Source organism: Ammodytes marinus, assembly GCF_949987685.1.
Source record: "Ammodytes marinus genome assembly, chromosome: 14".
NCBI classification, from domain to species: Eukaryota; Metazoa; Chordata; class Actinopteri; order Uranoscopiformes; family Ammodytidae; genus Ammodytes; species Ammodytes marinus.
The window spans coordinates 13,163,101-13,178,087 of NC_137218.1; the positions used below are offsets into that span (position 1 = coordinate 13,163,101).

At 38.7% G+C, this 14,987-nt stretch overlaps 2 protein-coding genes across 2 annotated transcripts; one reads left to right on the forward strand and one right to left on the reverse strand.

Annotated features, from left to right (window-relative positions):
- Positions 1 to 3,315: 3,315 nt before the first annotated feature.
- Positions 3,316 to 5,615, reverse strand: mettl27 (methyltransferase like 27). Its single transcript, XM_080040571.1, has 6 exons — positions 5,572 to 5,615; positions 4,903 to 5,033; positions 4,633 to 4,761; positions 4,321 to 4,456; positions 3,897 to 3,989; positions 3,316 to 3,764 (listed from the first exon to the last, which is right to left on the reverse strand). The coding sequence occupies exons 2-6, from the start codon at positions 5,020 to 5,022 to the stop codon at positions 3,556 to 3,558; spliced, it is 687 nt and encodes a 228-aa protein (XP_079896697.1). The 5' UTR covers positions 5,023 to 5,033; positions 5,572 to 5,615; the 3' UTR covers positions 3,316 to 3,555.
- Positions 5,616 to 6,000: 385 nt separating this feature from the next.
- On the forward strand, positions 6,001 to 14,647 carry nf2b (NF2, moesin-ezrin-radixin like (MERLIN) tumor suppressor b). The gene is made up of 17 exons (XM_080041406.1): positions 6,001 to 6,317; positions 6,615 to 6,730; positions 7,105 to 7,230; positions 7,775 to 7,897; positions 8,081 to 8,164; positions 8,423 to 8,491; positions 8,666 to 8,748; positions 8,927 to 9,002; positions 9,124 to 9,261; positions 9,446 to 9,520; positions 9,608 to 9,721; positions 9,806 to 9,928; positions 10,414 to 10,631; positions 11,311 to 11,413; positions 12,152 to 12,291; positions 12,372 to 12,540; positions 13,262 to 14,647. Exons 2-17 carry the CDS (start codon positions 6,641 to 6,643, stop codon positions 13,307 to 13,309), a joined length of 1,779 nt encoding a protein of 592 aa, XP_079897532.1. The 5' UTR covers positions 6,001 to 6,317; positions 6,615 to 6,640; the 3' UTR covers positions 13,310 to 14,647.
- The last annotated feature ends 340 nt before the right edge of the window (positions 14,648 to 14,987 follow it).

Below are 14,987 nucleotides of genomic sequence, written 5' to 3' on the forward strand. Positions count from 1 at the left end.
ATAAAGACTATAAATTGATCAAGCGAGTCATAGCTTTTTTCACAAATCTAAATGTATGTAACATGCTAACATGACAGACATGAGCTGAAAATAGAGTTTAAAGCATCCCCCTGGTCTTTCACTCGGTCTTTCAGCCTAGCTGCTAAAATCCACAGGACAAACCGGTTTGACAGAGAGTGTGGTCACAGCAAAGGTGTGCAGTGTTGGAGGAGGGAGGCACAATGTGTTTGAATAGACTGAGGATTCAAATTTAGTTTCAGTGAATGATGTTTGTGGGTCATGTGCCCTTTCGGATTTCCTTATTATTCAAATGTGAAGCTGCACCATGATCTCAGTCGAAATCAGCCTAATACAGCCACTTTTACAAAATGCAAATGCACACATTTTAGAGAAGACTTTATTTGATTGACAGATACAGTACACTACTGTTTGTTCCAAACACGTTGCCCTCTTCCTGTTGCCATCTTGCTGTTTGAATGTTATTTTTATTGCATTGTGTATACTGCTCTTGTTTCTCTGTTCTTGTTCTAAATGTTGTGCCTGCCGTTGTGAGTGGATGAAAGTAGAAGGTGTGAAGGAAATGTGATCACTGTGTGTTGCTGTCTCTCTACCTCTGATTGGTATGTTTGTAACACTGTGTGTAACACTGTGTCCTTTTAATTTTTGATTGATGCTGTGACTGTTCACAAGTAGATGGGTGTTAGAAATGTTGTGTGCTGCTGTCTTTCAACTGTTTTCGGGCATGTGCCCCTGTGTCTGACTGTGTTAGGATGATAGGCCCTGGGTAGGCCCTCTTTGTCCTCTTAACATTTAATTTGATCTTCCTTCAGCCCCCTGACCTCAAGTGGCCTTACTTTTGACATCATTGTAAATTAGAATGTGTTCTTAATGACCTGCCTGGTTAAATGAAGTTAGATAAATACAAATAGAATAAATAAAAAACTTAAACCTGTAAAAATAAATTAGCGTGCTTCAATTATATGTATAGATAAGTGAGGAAGAAACAGCGATGAAGTCAGACAAAACTATAAACATTTTAAAAAGTGTATCTTTTCTGTAGTTTGTTAGACTTCATTACTACACTTCATGCTGATGTAATTTGTTTTCAGAAAAACCTTATTGAAAGGATGCTGCCTCAACTAACATCAATGTTAAAAAAATCTTATTCCACAACCATAGGCTTTGTGTGTTGAGTACAATTTTGGCTTCACAATTCCATCAACTGAAAAAAAGTCTTGATGTCCTGTGAATCATGCATATACGTTCTCCCAAAATTCTGCAGAGTTTGGTATTGTTGGTATGGAGATTTGGGATTGAACAGCATTTCTGACCCAGGTAGACTATTGTGAGCAAATTATTTATGTTCATGTTCATTTCATAGTCTTGTTAAAACACTGCCATCCTGTGGTCATTGGCAAAAAAATATTGAACAATATAATCCAGTTTTTCTCAATTGCTTCCACACATATTATAAATCATGGGTCAATTTATGTTCTCACTTTCTTGGCACAGCAAGACTCTTCTCTGGCGATTGTGCTAAAAAATGTTTTACTCACACTGTTCCTATATTATGAAGAGTGTAAGTACATGTTTCCATCTGTTATTATTACTGTCTCATCTTATGACTGACTGGTGCTGTGAAGAAACCTACAGATTAAGAAAAGAAAAAGGAAAAACGGTAACTGTAACTGATAAATGTGGATTTACATGACTACTCAAGCATACTGATTTGACCTGCAACAAGTTATCTGTATCTGGATTGTAATCATTGCCAATGTTGGTGAAGACCTTGGTGTATTTCAGTGTGATCTCAATGTCAAATGGTCCAACATATCCGTCATTCAGAGCTGTGTAAAAGGCCACCTTTGGTTAGTGTCTGGTAACACATAAGAAGTGGATTTATGTCATTAAACTCAACCTGGACTTAATAAGTAGTGTATGTGTGTGCTACTCTGTCTGGTCTGTCAGTCTGAAGTTAATGCAATTTCGGGAAATATGCACAACACAAAACAGTGACAATACAACCAATACAAATGTCAAAAACCATTCAGAAATGTACTATCTTATCTGGCATGGCACCTGTTAGTATTTTTTTAGGTTTAGGTAACTGAAATGTGTTTGCGGTTCTTAATGCTGCAATCATCACCTTTATTTAGTCTCTCCAGCTGGTCAATCCTGGACTTGCTATTGAGAAGTTCTCTCTCACTGCTACTCAGTCTGGTCTGCAAGTCTGGATTGAATGCAGAGAAATTACAGAACAAAGCAGCCATCCAATGAGCAAACAAATTGTGTACCAATAGATAGATTAGATAGGATAGAACAGTCTTATTCTTCCTCTGATGATCATTAATTACATGTAACAGCAAACAACGCATTTTATATAGTTTTTTCTTAATGCCTTTGTCTGGAAACAGAGTTTCCAAAACACTCACCCAGGAACAACAGCTGGCGTTGTAAAAACACTACCGCTTTTGTTCAAAGGGGGCGCTAGAATTAACACAGACTGAAAGTTCCTCGTAGCCACATCAAGTCTGCTTTCCCTACTCCATGTGTCGGGCTACTGGTTGCAATTCACGTGCAATTTTTTTTGCCATGCTAGCGCCGCTAAGGAAGGATGTTGCTTTGCTGTTAGGTCCACCACTTTGTTCCTGGCTATAATATTCCAAAAACCTGATTTCCAGTGGATGAATCCTACTGCATGATCTATTTTTTATCTCAGGTGCCTATGTGCATATTCACGTCCCTTTAGGATGAATTATAATTGCATTGGTGATCTCTTCACTTCCATCTTACACCAACATCAAGACAACATTTTAGCCAAAACTTTGGCGTTTATGACCAAATACCTACAAGCCCAGTTCCCATCAACCTGAGCTTGTGTTCAACAATGTATCAAAACAAAACAAATCAAGCTTTATTCATATAGCCAGAAGACTGCAGGAAGCAGTCGAAACATGTCAAGGTGCAAACAAATGCATACTAGTCTGTTTACATGAACATTTAAGTTAATCTATCAAGTTAGACTAAATGAACCTTTTTGTATTTATATTGTATTCAATTCAATTTATAAATGTCATGTTGTAATATTTAGTGTTTTACATATTATATAACACTACAAACTTAAATAAATTATTATATTAACATTGTTTTAATAGTTGCTACCACCAGTTTTCCGAAACTTTGTAGGGAGTTACAAAGTACATGTTTCTAATTAATACTCATTAACTACTATAACTAGCCTGTTTGTTTGATTAATGCACAGGAGACACATTATAAACAGACACATGAGTCACAGTTTCATTTATTAGAGGCTTCCCATGTTTATGCAATCAATTTCTATAAAGAAGACTTCACTGCATATCCATATCTGTTCATCTGCAGAAATCAGAACTAATTTATGAGTCTCACAAAAAGCATTTTCCAGTCCATGCATGTAGCATGGATATTGTTTAACATGTACCTGAAACATTCATAGATGAACATTTAACGAGCCCTTTCATTTACATCCCTGAATGCAGCTTCACATCTTCCTCTGAGGCTGATTTGTGCACTGTGCTATTGTTGTAGTTTCTTATAGAGGTACACAGCCCCAGATATGTAGCCGTCTTCATGCTCTGAAACCGCTCTCTCCCAGTCTTCCACCTCAGTGACATCTACACAACTCCAGAGCCCTTCTTCCTCCATCTGCTTCAGCTCAAGTTCTAAGGCGGCTTTGTATTCCACATTGTCACGGTTTCCCCTGGTTGTCATGCAAATGTAGCCACCTAGTGGAAACAGGCGGCGGAGCAATGGTGTTATTAAAACTCACCTACAGTGATACGGATAACGATTTACAACCAAAGATCAGAACTGCAGCTGAGACTGGCACCAAAACGAAAAAAGACAAACATGCTCACCTGGTTTTGCGGACTTGCACATCTCTCTGACCACATCGTCTGAGACCTGTCCGACACTCAGGGCTCCAACGATCAAGACCACATCAAACAAACCTGCAAGAAGAAGTGAAGAAAGGATAAGAAACTTAAGATAGCCGAAGACTTACACAGTTTCAAATGCTATGCCAACACCTACTGATAATGATACTTTATATTAATACACTAATTGCTATAATTTCTGGAGTTTTTTCTTCAACATCGAAATGTAAATTCAACCCTAACATATAATAAATAATTGAGCAACAGCATCAAGAAGTGATAGAGTAAACAGATGATAAAATAATCATCAATCTGAACACAAATACTTGATGCACAATAGTGTTTGAGGGTCCCCTATTTAATCAGTGATCAATGACCCTTGTGGAATAATGGACCATTCAGTTACCGTACTGGACAGGTAGTGGCCCCTCTCCCAGCATGGACTGCTTCAGGTCCTGGTACAACCCGCTCTGTCTGGCTAATTCCAACATAGCCTCGCTTCCATCAATACCAACAAAATGTCCAAAACCATGCCTCTTCATCTGTCCAACAGAGACACAATTGGTTGTTAATCCGTCATACTGATGGCCCGTACTGTTTTTAAAAGGCTCAAGAAAAGAAAGGTCTTAAATTAAAAGTTTTGATCCAAATAAGACATGGTTTCCTTTGGCAAGAATCACATCAGCGCAGGAGTTTTTTCTTTATCTTGTGAGTTCACCTGTTTGGCCATCATTCCTGTACCACAGGCCAAATCCAACACAACGACTGCTTCACGATTGCCGCTGAAATGGGAGGAGATGCTGTTTGCTGCCAGGCTTGGTGCACGGAAGTCCACAGCAACCATATGCTATTCAAATGAGTTTCAAGGAAGAACAGTTGCCATTTAGAACAGAGAGGGCATAAATGAAGAGGTATCTGAACATATTGATGCATTACACAACATATGTATCTGATATCATTGTACTGTCGGTTATTTCAGTAATCTCACCTCATCATAGTTTTCTGCCCAGGAGTTGTAGAAGTTGACCTTTTCCCTTGCTGTAGAGCTTTTATGAGCTGATGAGATAAACGCTTTCACGTTTTCAAACGTGTTGGGGACAGCGGACATTTTAGACAAATCTGAACCAGAGACAATAATGAAAAATATCAGTTCAAGTTGTAGACTATGTTTAAAGTTTGAATTAAAAACTTACAGCTCAGTTCCTTTAATCCTCTGACAGGGTGATAACATAATTTATAGGGTTGATTTGTCAATTGATTTGTTTTTTGATGTCGCTTTGTAGCCATACCAAACTGAACATCTCCGAATCACTTCTGGGAAGTCAGAAGTAATTTCCAAAGTATTGATAACCCATGAACTACTGGAAACAAAGTAGCCTACTTGTACTATTGGCAAATATCTCTAGTAGGCTATATTATATGCTAATTTATTTCTAACATTGGATTGCACTGTTTGGGAGCCTAGGTTTGTACGACTTCTCCTATGCAATAAACAGAATGCTGCAACAACTATGGTATAACAGGAGGAGGAGATCATGATGTAGTAGCAACAGAGCTACCAAAAGTGGATATATTTTTCAAGCATTTTCTTCTTTACAAGTTCACAATCGGATAACAGATTCCCCAGCTGTTTCCCAAACCAAGATTGAATACTTACTGTAGACACAATGCAGAACGAGCAGCAAAATACACCAGGCAGGAAGAAAGTGCAAATAGTGTGGATTCACGATCCAATGTTTCCCTCAGTAAAGGCTGTCAGGAAAAAAGTGACCATCCGAATCCGTGGCACAGTTCTGCTTTCTGACACACAAAAAAGAAACAGCCTTTGCCCTCTTACCTGAACTTTGTATAAGCTTTCTGTGTTTTTTTTAGAGCCCGTCTGCAGATCTTTATACCACAGAGGGCCGACTCGAAGTCCTTGCTAATTCGTTCAAGATCTGAAAACGCAAAAAGTTCCGACAGCCCATGAAGGAGGCATTCCGTGCTTCCACATTCGAGCACATGCGCAGTGGTATGATGGCTGGCTGCTATTCGTGTTCCCACCTGTAGAGTGTGGGAGTCAAAACAAAAAAAATCTTCTGGAAAGTCCTCCTGATATTTAACAGCAAGCTAGCCAGCTAAAGCACGCAGCTACCGACAACTTTAGCAAAGTTGCTTCCACGTTATATCTGACATAACTTTGACAGCAAATAAGTTTTCGGTCGATACATTTCAATTATGGAGGTCTCTCAGAAGTTCCACTCTTTCTACAACTTGTTTTGGTCCGTTTTCGTGGCAAAGCTGGAAAGCTAATGCTGTCTGGTAATATAAGTTAGCTTAGCATTGGTCTCCCCAACAACAACACAAACCCAGCCTCTTTTCCGAGCCTTGTTGGACGGCAGAAGTTTGTAACCTTTCTCGCTGGTATGCGCATCCTTTACATTTAAGCTGCATGTTTTATTAAACAAATAAGTTACGGGATATGTTCCTGTTAAACCGCTCAAAACGTGGAATTCTAAATGCTACATTTGAAACGCATGGTAGCTAATTCCCACCTACAATACATCTTGACTTCTCTGCATGGACGGTGGCTTTATTTTCTCCAAAAGTTTAAAACTATAAATTGCATTAATATGTGGCATTTTAGTCGGGTGCATTTCTTTATATGTCCATGGTGCATCCCTGTGATTTATCCTGAAATACTCACCTTGTGTTCCACAGGTTTCTCTGACAGCAACACCCTCATAATGTCAATCCTAGGACTAAAGAAGAAACAGCCTAAGACTTTCAAAGTCAAAGTTATCACCATGGATGCTGAAATGGAGTTTAGCTGTGAGGTATGGATTCATGTAGGCCACCTCTGAATCTGAAATGATGCTTTATCTATCTCTATGGATTAATGTTTCACTTCCATGTCTAAGGTATAATTAATATCAATGAATATCATAAAAGTTTATAAATATTCTATGATGGTGGTCATTACTTCAGGTGAGGAGGCCGCCCACCTACTGTAAAAGAAACCTTTCAGTAAACCAGTCACATCAAGATTTTACCATAACATTTAAAGTAATTTATTTTGTTTCAAAAGAAAGCATTGGTAAATAATTCAAATTTGTGTTGCTTTCAACATTTACTGGAAATGGGTAGGGAAGTTAATTTGCTGTCAACATCTGGACTCACTGCTCTCTTTATCTCTTACTGTTCAACTCAGGTCAAGTGGAAAGGTAAAGACTTGTTTGACTTGGTGTGCCGCACCGTTGGTTTGAGGGAAACCTGGTTCTTCGGACTCAGGTACACGGTAAAGGACACCTATGCCTGGCTGAAACAAGAGAAAAAGGTGAGTGCATACCTGTTAAGATCAAACTTGCTAATGGGGATTCAAAAACAACACGTGACTTGCACATTGCAGATGAATTGAATGAGTTACCCAAAATTTGAAAAGAAAGGCAAATCTGAATTATAGGGATGCAAGTAACGCTAACTTTTTCACAATAAGTTAATTTCTTTATTATTTTTTAACTAAACTAAATATCCATCACTTAGTCTATAGCATGCCAAAAGGCTTAGGTGATACTTTCAGATTGCTTTTTTATCTAACAGTCTAAAACCCAAATCTATTAGGTTTATAATGATATAAAAAAGTAACTCCTCACATCTGAGCTGCCTGATTTAGCTTTTGTTTGTCTTTTTTTTAACTTGATAAATTACTTCAATAATTAATTGATTATCTAAATTGTTGATGAAACCAATTAAGCATTCCATTGCCTAATGATTTATTGTGTTGCTAGTAACTTATTCCACAGACACTAATCATGTGATGACGTTTCAGGTAATTTGAGTGTGGTTTAATTATTATTTTTACTGTTTATTCGTTCACTAAGGTGTTAGACCAGGAGGTTCCCAAGGATTCTCCCATAACATTTCATTTCCTGGCTAAATTCTTCCCAGAAAAAGTAGAAGAAGAGCTAGTCCAAGAAATAACTCAGCACCTCTTCTTTTTACAGGTAATTTATTATTTCTTGTGGAATAACTTTTTGAACTGATCGTTTTGTGGACAAATACTTTTGGAGATTTTGCTGCTGGGTTTTTGATTTTTATCTCCATGATTAAGAAAAACTGATAGAAGACTTTGACTTGGTTCAATGCATTTTACATTATGCAGTCCTTATCTTGTATCTCCTTTATAGGTGAAAAAACAGATATTAGATGAAGAGATATTCTGTTCCCCTGAAGCGTCTGTTCTGCTGGCATCATATGCTGTCCAAGCCAAGGTAAGAAAGCATTGCAAGGTTAATCGACGTCTCTGTTGTTTGCTGCACCTGCAGTGCGCTTGTCCTACCTGTATCTCAAAACATTTTGTCCATTGACAAACAAATAAAAAATTAAAAGTCTTTTTTGGGTGAATTCTTGCTCTCAAAAGAAAGCTCCAGGTCAATTTATTTACAGAGAACGTGTATATGTTGGTGCAAAAAACACACTTTCATTCTTTATCCCCTTTTCCCATGTCACCCCTTCAATCCCAATTACAGTATGGGGACTATGACCCAAACTTTCACAAGCCGGGTTTCTTGGCACAAGATGAGCTTTTGCCCAAAAGAGTAAGTAAACAATTAAACTTCTTTTCCTATACTGTATGTGCACTAATAGAAAAAAGCAGGACATTTTTTTTCTTGTAGTTTTGGGGACCTTTATCGTTACAGCAGTTACACAATGCTTGTGTGCCCGTGTGTGTGTCTAATGTTTTCTCCTATTATCCTGTGTCTGTATTCCAGGTTTTGAAGCAATACCAAATGACAGCTGACATGTGGGAGGAAAAGATCACAGCTTGGTATGCGGAGCACAGAGGCATCGCCAGGTAGGACTGATGATCTAGGGGGGCTTCTGAAATCCAGAATGTGAAGAGAGACATTTATACGTATACACAATTACAAAATATGTATTTCTACATTCTGTTGTCCGAAGTATTATATTATAGAGTATTATAAATGTATCATGCTTTGATATGCCTTCTCCTTTCGATGCTGTCGATACAGGGATGAGGCTGAGATGGAATACCTAAAAATTGCTCAGGACCTCGAGATGTACGGTGTCAGCTACTTTGCCATTACTGTGAGTGTAAATTCTGGTGCCTGTTTAAGTCAATCCTGCGTGGTATTATAAATGATGCAAATACCTTAAACATTACTATCGTGTTGGTTTTACATTTCTGTTTTATTCATCACATGGACAGCAAAATAAGAGGGACACAGACCTGTTACTTGGAGTGGATGCTCAGGGTCTTCACATCTACAGCCCCAACAGCAAACTCAACCCTAACAAGTCTTTTCCTTGGAGCGGCATCCGCAACATCTCTTACAGCGAAAAGGAGGTATATGCAAACGGCATGCTTGTTTAGCTGGCTCAAAATTCCCAGTCCATTATAGTTTTATTGTGAAGTAGAATTTTCACTACAATTAGCATTACTAATTTAAGGCCCCAAATGGGTGCGGTTGAGAAAATGCTCAAAAATAGTTTTTACAATTAACTTTTTTTTACTTAATCCATGTTTGCAGTTCACAATCAAACCCCTGGACAAAAAGAAAGATGTCTTCAAGTTCTACTCATCACAACTGCGTGTCAACAAACTGGTGGGTTTACTTCTTAGTCCAGGTAAATCTTTAACTTCCAAAAATGATGCCAAGTTATTTGAAGTAAATTATCGCCCATGTCTTTAGATCTTACAGTTGTGCATCGGTAACCATGATCTGTTCATGAGGAGGAGGAAGGTGGACTCCATTGAAGTGCAGCAGATGAAGGCTCAGGCTAAAGAGGAGAAGGCCCGCAAGAAGGTCAGAGCTCTTAGATTAGACTGAAAACTACAATCACTATCATTGGTTGATTGTCTTAATTTGGGTCTTTGGGCCTCCATCCAGATGGAGCGGCAAATCCTGGCACGAGAAAAGCAGATGAGGGAGGAAGCGGAAAGGGCAAAAGAAGAGATGGAACGAAGACTTTTCCAGCTGCAGGACGAGGCAAGACTGTCCAACGAGGCATTGGTGAGAGTTCCATCCTTGAAACTGCTCGAAGCTATCAACTGTACCAGGCTCTGTTAAACTGCTGAACTCTCATACTGAGTCTCTCATACAGAATCATTTGCAATAAATGCACAAGCCCTCTAACAGTTAGGACTTTTGGACTAAACACTTGCAGTTTGCTATCCGTGTGTGTGTGTGTGTGTGTGTGTGTGTGTGTGTGTGTGTGTGTGTGTGTGTGTGTGTGTGTGTGTGTGTGTGTGTGTGTGTGTGTGTGTGTGTGTGTGTGTGTGTGTGTGTGTGTGTGTGTGTGTGTGTGTGTGTGTGAAGTTTATTATTTTCTATATTATTATTATTTATATATATTAACATTCCCATTGTTAATTGCATGACATAATAACGCTGTATTCCTCCCTGCATACTTAGCCCTTAAACTCATCCACAATGTGTCTTATTCTAGTTTGGGAGGGGGAACAAAGATTTTATATGTCAAAATGTGTTTTCTCCAGCTGCGATCAGAGGAGACAGCAGACCTGCTGGCAGAGAAGGCCCAGATTGCTGAGGAGGAGGCCAAGCTGTTGGCCCACAAGGCTGCAGAAGCTGAGCAAGACAGGCAGAGGTTTGAGGTCAACGCCATGAAGACCAAGGAGGAGAAAAGGCTGATGGAGCAGAAGATGAGGGAGGCAGAGCAGCTCGCTGTCAAACTGGTGGAGCAGTCTGAGAGAAGGTCTATAACCATCCTGACTAGTGTCGCATTTGTTTAAATGACTTGCAGCTTAATGGACCAATTCATATGAGACTGTTCCCCACGACCCAATATGTCTATGCGCGCTAAAACACATATAAAAAAAAAAAGTTTGCTGAAAGGACTGGTTGGTCTTATATGGAAGGGGAATGTTTGCTGCTAATTTGTCCGGATGAAAATATTCAAACAATCGGATACAAATAAACGCGTATTAAGATGAGGTGACGTACTGCAAAAAACTATTGTGCATAGGCTCAGATCTTAAGAAGCAGTGTGAGTACATGCCGGGCCTGGCTAGCAGGGGAGAAGAGAGTGGGGACAATCACGTTTTAAGCACGTCACGGATCAACTGTGCCAAGTGTGCGCCGTTAGTCACACAAAGCTTCGTTGACATTACTCAGTGTTCATTTGATTAAAATGTTTCAGAGTGCAACATCCCTCCTCTGCTTTATTGGTCCACGAACACCTGTGGGACACTCTGTTTCAGCTCCACCTCATAATCTTCCTAGAATGGCTGTAGTGTTAAATACAAGCCAAGCAGTTCAGTAAAAAATGCAGCATGAGTTACAATTATGTTATAACTGCCACAGTGTTATCCGAATATCAAGGAGAGTATTACTGTTGGCCATCAGCCTTGAACTAACCAAAGCTCTTGTTCCAGGTTGAAGGAGGCCGATCACCTGAAGCAAGACCTGACCGAGGCAAAGGACGCCGAGCGGAGAGCTAAACAGAAGCTGCTGGAGATCACCAAAACAACCTACCCTGTACGGTGGTGACCATGATGATTAAGATACTGCTGCTTCTTTGTTCCTTTGGATGCCTTTGTTAGTTTTTGTTGTCGATAATATAAGCTTCTTCTTCTATTTTGCTTGGAAGGCTGTTATTTAAAAATCTATGAAAATAAATCATAAAGTTATTAAAGTGCTGTCATTTCATTAACTAAGGCAATTGATTACCTTCTGTGCTTCAAAAGTAATTTATATTACATACTTCTACGGTGCAAATCAATCTGTGAAGATCAGTGAATTTCAGGAGGCTTTTTGTTGTTCTGCTCTGGAAAAAGAGACCACTCCAATTTTTTCTTTAATTGGCATCTCTATATTAATGAACAAAAATGTTCATAAGGACAATATTTTTATTTGGAATTATTGTAGAAATATCGTCAGTAGTGTATACAAAATAAAACGAAGACATACCTTAAAAAATTAAAAGCAGAGACACTAATAGTTTTGAGTGGTCTGGAATGGTATATATTTGTTAAAATAAATAACATCACTTTTTTGTTATAGACAAACTTTTTGTAGCAACCAAGTTCCCACAGAAAACCGTAACTTTAATTTGCTGTGTTTTAGAGTGGAATAGATGGGATAGAAATGGTTTGCTTGCATTTTGTGTTATTGCGTTTTAAATACAAACTGTGCATTAAGTTAAGGTTCATGTTGCTGCCAGCATTAGCATTGTGTGTACCTTCATGGGTTAACCTCCATTTGTGTGTCTTCCAGCTCATAGCAGCCTACTCTACACCCCCCGCTCCCCTTGCTCCTCCCGAAGCAGCCGACTTTGCCTATGAATCGACATCTACACGCCTCGACTTCAAGGACTCTGACATGAAAAGACTGTCTATGGAGATCGAGAGAGAGAGGTGGGCTAAACATTAATAGTTTGTTTTGACAGTTTGGGCCCTGCTTTTTTTTTGTGATATCTGGTCCTTTATGTATACAGGCTGGAGTACATGGAGAAGAGTAAACACCTGCAGGACCAGCTGAAGGAGCTCAAGACAGAGATCGAGTCTCTGAAGCTGGAGGAGCAGCAGCAACAGGCCGGCCTCTACAACCTGCGTAGTGAGGCCAGGGGATACGTTCAAGAGCCTGGCTACATACCTCACAGCAACGTACGTATGATCACTTCATTTTATTCACACCTGAAAAAAAAAAATGTTTTGTTTATTCTCATTTTACGCTTCCAGTATATTTTTGACGTTATTAAGATGTTGAATATCCTACATCTAGAATGGTTCTTGAATACCTGGAGCACAAATATTCTCCCCTATATTTTGATAAACGGATATTTGTGTAGTGTTCTAAAACCTAAAACACAGTCTTTCAAACCTAAGCAATGTTCAATTGCAATCGTAACTCCTAGGACATTGTAAAGAACGACTCAAATTTTTCTGCGTAGCCCAACTTAACATGAAAAAAACAATGTTCAGCCTGCAAGATCCACCTAGCTAACAAAAGTTGTGAAAGGCCTTTTGAAGGTGCGATTCTGGAGAGTGTTAGTTGTCAAAACACTTTTTGTCAAAATCAGTGAATCTCTCCTCAATATCTCGACACACACATAGTACGGACAAGTAGCGCATTGTGAGGAAATATTCACAGATTTGGACAGTGACTTTTGTCAACAAGCGTTCGTTCTCGAGAATCGCTGACTCCACCTTTTTAAGTAAAGAATTTTTTTTAACAAAACAGTTTAAAGGCTTCTGGTTTTAAATATTCTTCTGGTAGAATAAATATCTCAAGATATGGAGCATATGAAACTCAGCACTTATGGAAGATTAAAAAATGTTCAGCCACCTGTGCTTCTCTCTGAAACTGCTCATTGTTGTTTTGCAGCGAAACTCTGCGTACATGTCTCAAATGGCCTACTTTGAAGAAGTGTGATCGTGTTCCTGCAAGATGAGGAAAGAGGGCACTAGATGTTGTGACTCAGTGCTTTTAACGAAACATTTTGGGTAAATTTTGTACCTGGCCGACACTCACAGACAGGCACATACATACATCATGTCACGACTGTGTGCTTTTGGAAAATACTTCAGTCCTCGACAACAACCAGCCACTAGCTTGGCTTCCTGCACACGCAGTACCACCTGCTATACTACAGCACCTTCAGCACGTGTTGTTATATGTAATGAACACATTAACGTGTGTAGCCCTGATTCAGGATCTGGTGCTGAAGATGGATGTCTGAATGAGTTTTAATGAAGTTTTCTTTTTTTAAAGGGATACTTAGCTGTAACATAGTCGGTCCTATATAAAATCATGCCTTAATGACAAGTCCCTCATCATATCATAATAGTAAATAGTGATGCAGTATAAATTAACAAGCTTTGTGCTCTGCCATTTCAAGTTTTTATATTTTGTACTATAGACTGTTGATGTGCCTTGAACTTTATGTTTTACTATAATGATTTAAGTTACTAAGGTTTTGTTTTTGGTATCACTGTGAAAGCCATGAGTCTGTCTAGCAGGCTCATGCTTTTCCTATTTTGTTTCCCTCCGCTCATGTACTTCTCAGGGTTAGTGTTGGTGACAATTACTACAGGTAGAATCGCATTTTGTTTTTTTCTCCCTGAGATTTACACCATATGGTATCCATTCAATGTTTATATGTTTGAATTTGCTATTTTTATTTAAGTCCATCAGTAACTCAAATGGTGAAGATTTTATTTTTCCAGCAGTGGGAGCCCTGCATTTCACTATTATAGAGGTGGGTAACCTGAGTGAACTTTTATTCTACTACACGCCTTCCTTATTGCTTAAAAGAGGAGAGGCAAGTAGAGATGAAAATGTTATTATTTTCTTTCATCAACAACATTCAGTTTTCTCCATCATAATTTATTTGTGCTCTAAGTCCTTCAATAACATGGCCATAAACATTTTCTTCAACTCTTATCACTGTGGGTTTTTTTATTGTAACTTAATGTTTTTTTTTAATGTTTTCTATAATGATGATATATTTTGGTGACACATTTGTGTGCACAGTAAGGTTTTGTCAACTATTTGTGACCTCAAGTTATGTTGTGTGTTCCATTTCATTACAACTGTGATTATCATTTTCCTGTTTCGCCTGACGTTTGTGTCAACATTAAAAGAGTGTGTCGGCAAGTCATCTTAACTAAAGAGCAAACACTGCTACCAAGGCCAGACAATCCTAATATATATGATATGATTACATTTGTAACTTTAAAAACAATATTTTGCTTTTCATGCATTCATTCATTAAACCTTTATTTCTACTCAAGAGATCATTGAGTGATCTCATTTCCATTGACGTCGGGTCAAACAAAACAAACAAAAACTGAAAAAACACAAACACATTGTACAATGCAAATTTAAAACAGTTGCAGGTGGATTTAAGATAACATTTCTAAATGTGTTAAAGGGTGTGAAGGTATTAAGTTTAATTTGTTGCTGGAGTAAGGGGCACTAAAGCTAAATTACCGGTATGTCTTTCCCAGCTCAGACCGGACTTGTGGAACATATAACATGAGCATCACTCAAATACTACGTTTTCTTACCCCTGATATAGTTCAGCAGTCTTAAGGACCTGTGTACTGTC

Coding starts and splice junctions, on each gene's coding strand:
- mettl27 (XM_080040571.1), bottom strand. CDS start 5,022: ATGTCCGCTGTCCCCAACACGTTTGAAAACGTGAAAGCGTTTATCTCA. Junction 3,990..4,320: donor GCCACTACCTGTCCAGTACG/GTAACTGAATGG, acceptor TTCTTCTTGCAG/GTTTGTTTGATGTGGTCTTG. Junction 3,765..3,896: donor GTGCAAGTCCGCAAAACCAG/GTGAGCATGTTT, acceptor TGTTTCCACTAG/GTGGCTACATTTGCATGACA.
- nf2b (XM_080041406.1), top strand. CDS start 6,641: ATGTCAATCCTAGGACTAAAGAAGAAACAGCCTAAGACTTTCAAAGTC. Junction 9,722..9,805: donor AGGAGAAGGCCCGCAAGAAG/GTCAGAGCTCTT, acceptor GCCTCCATCCAG/ATGGAGCGGCAAATCCTGGC. Junction 12,541..13,261: donor GCTACATACCTCACAGCAAC/GTACGTATGATC, acceptor GTTGTTTTGCAG/CGAAACTCTGCGTACATGTC.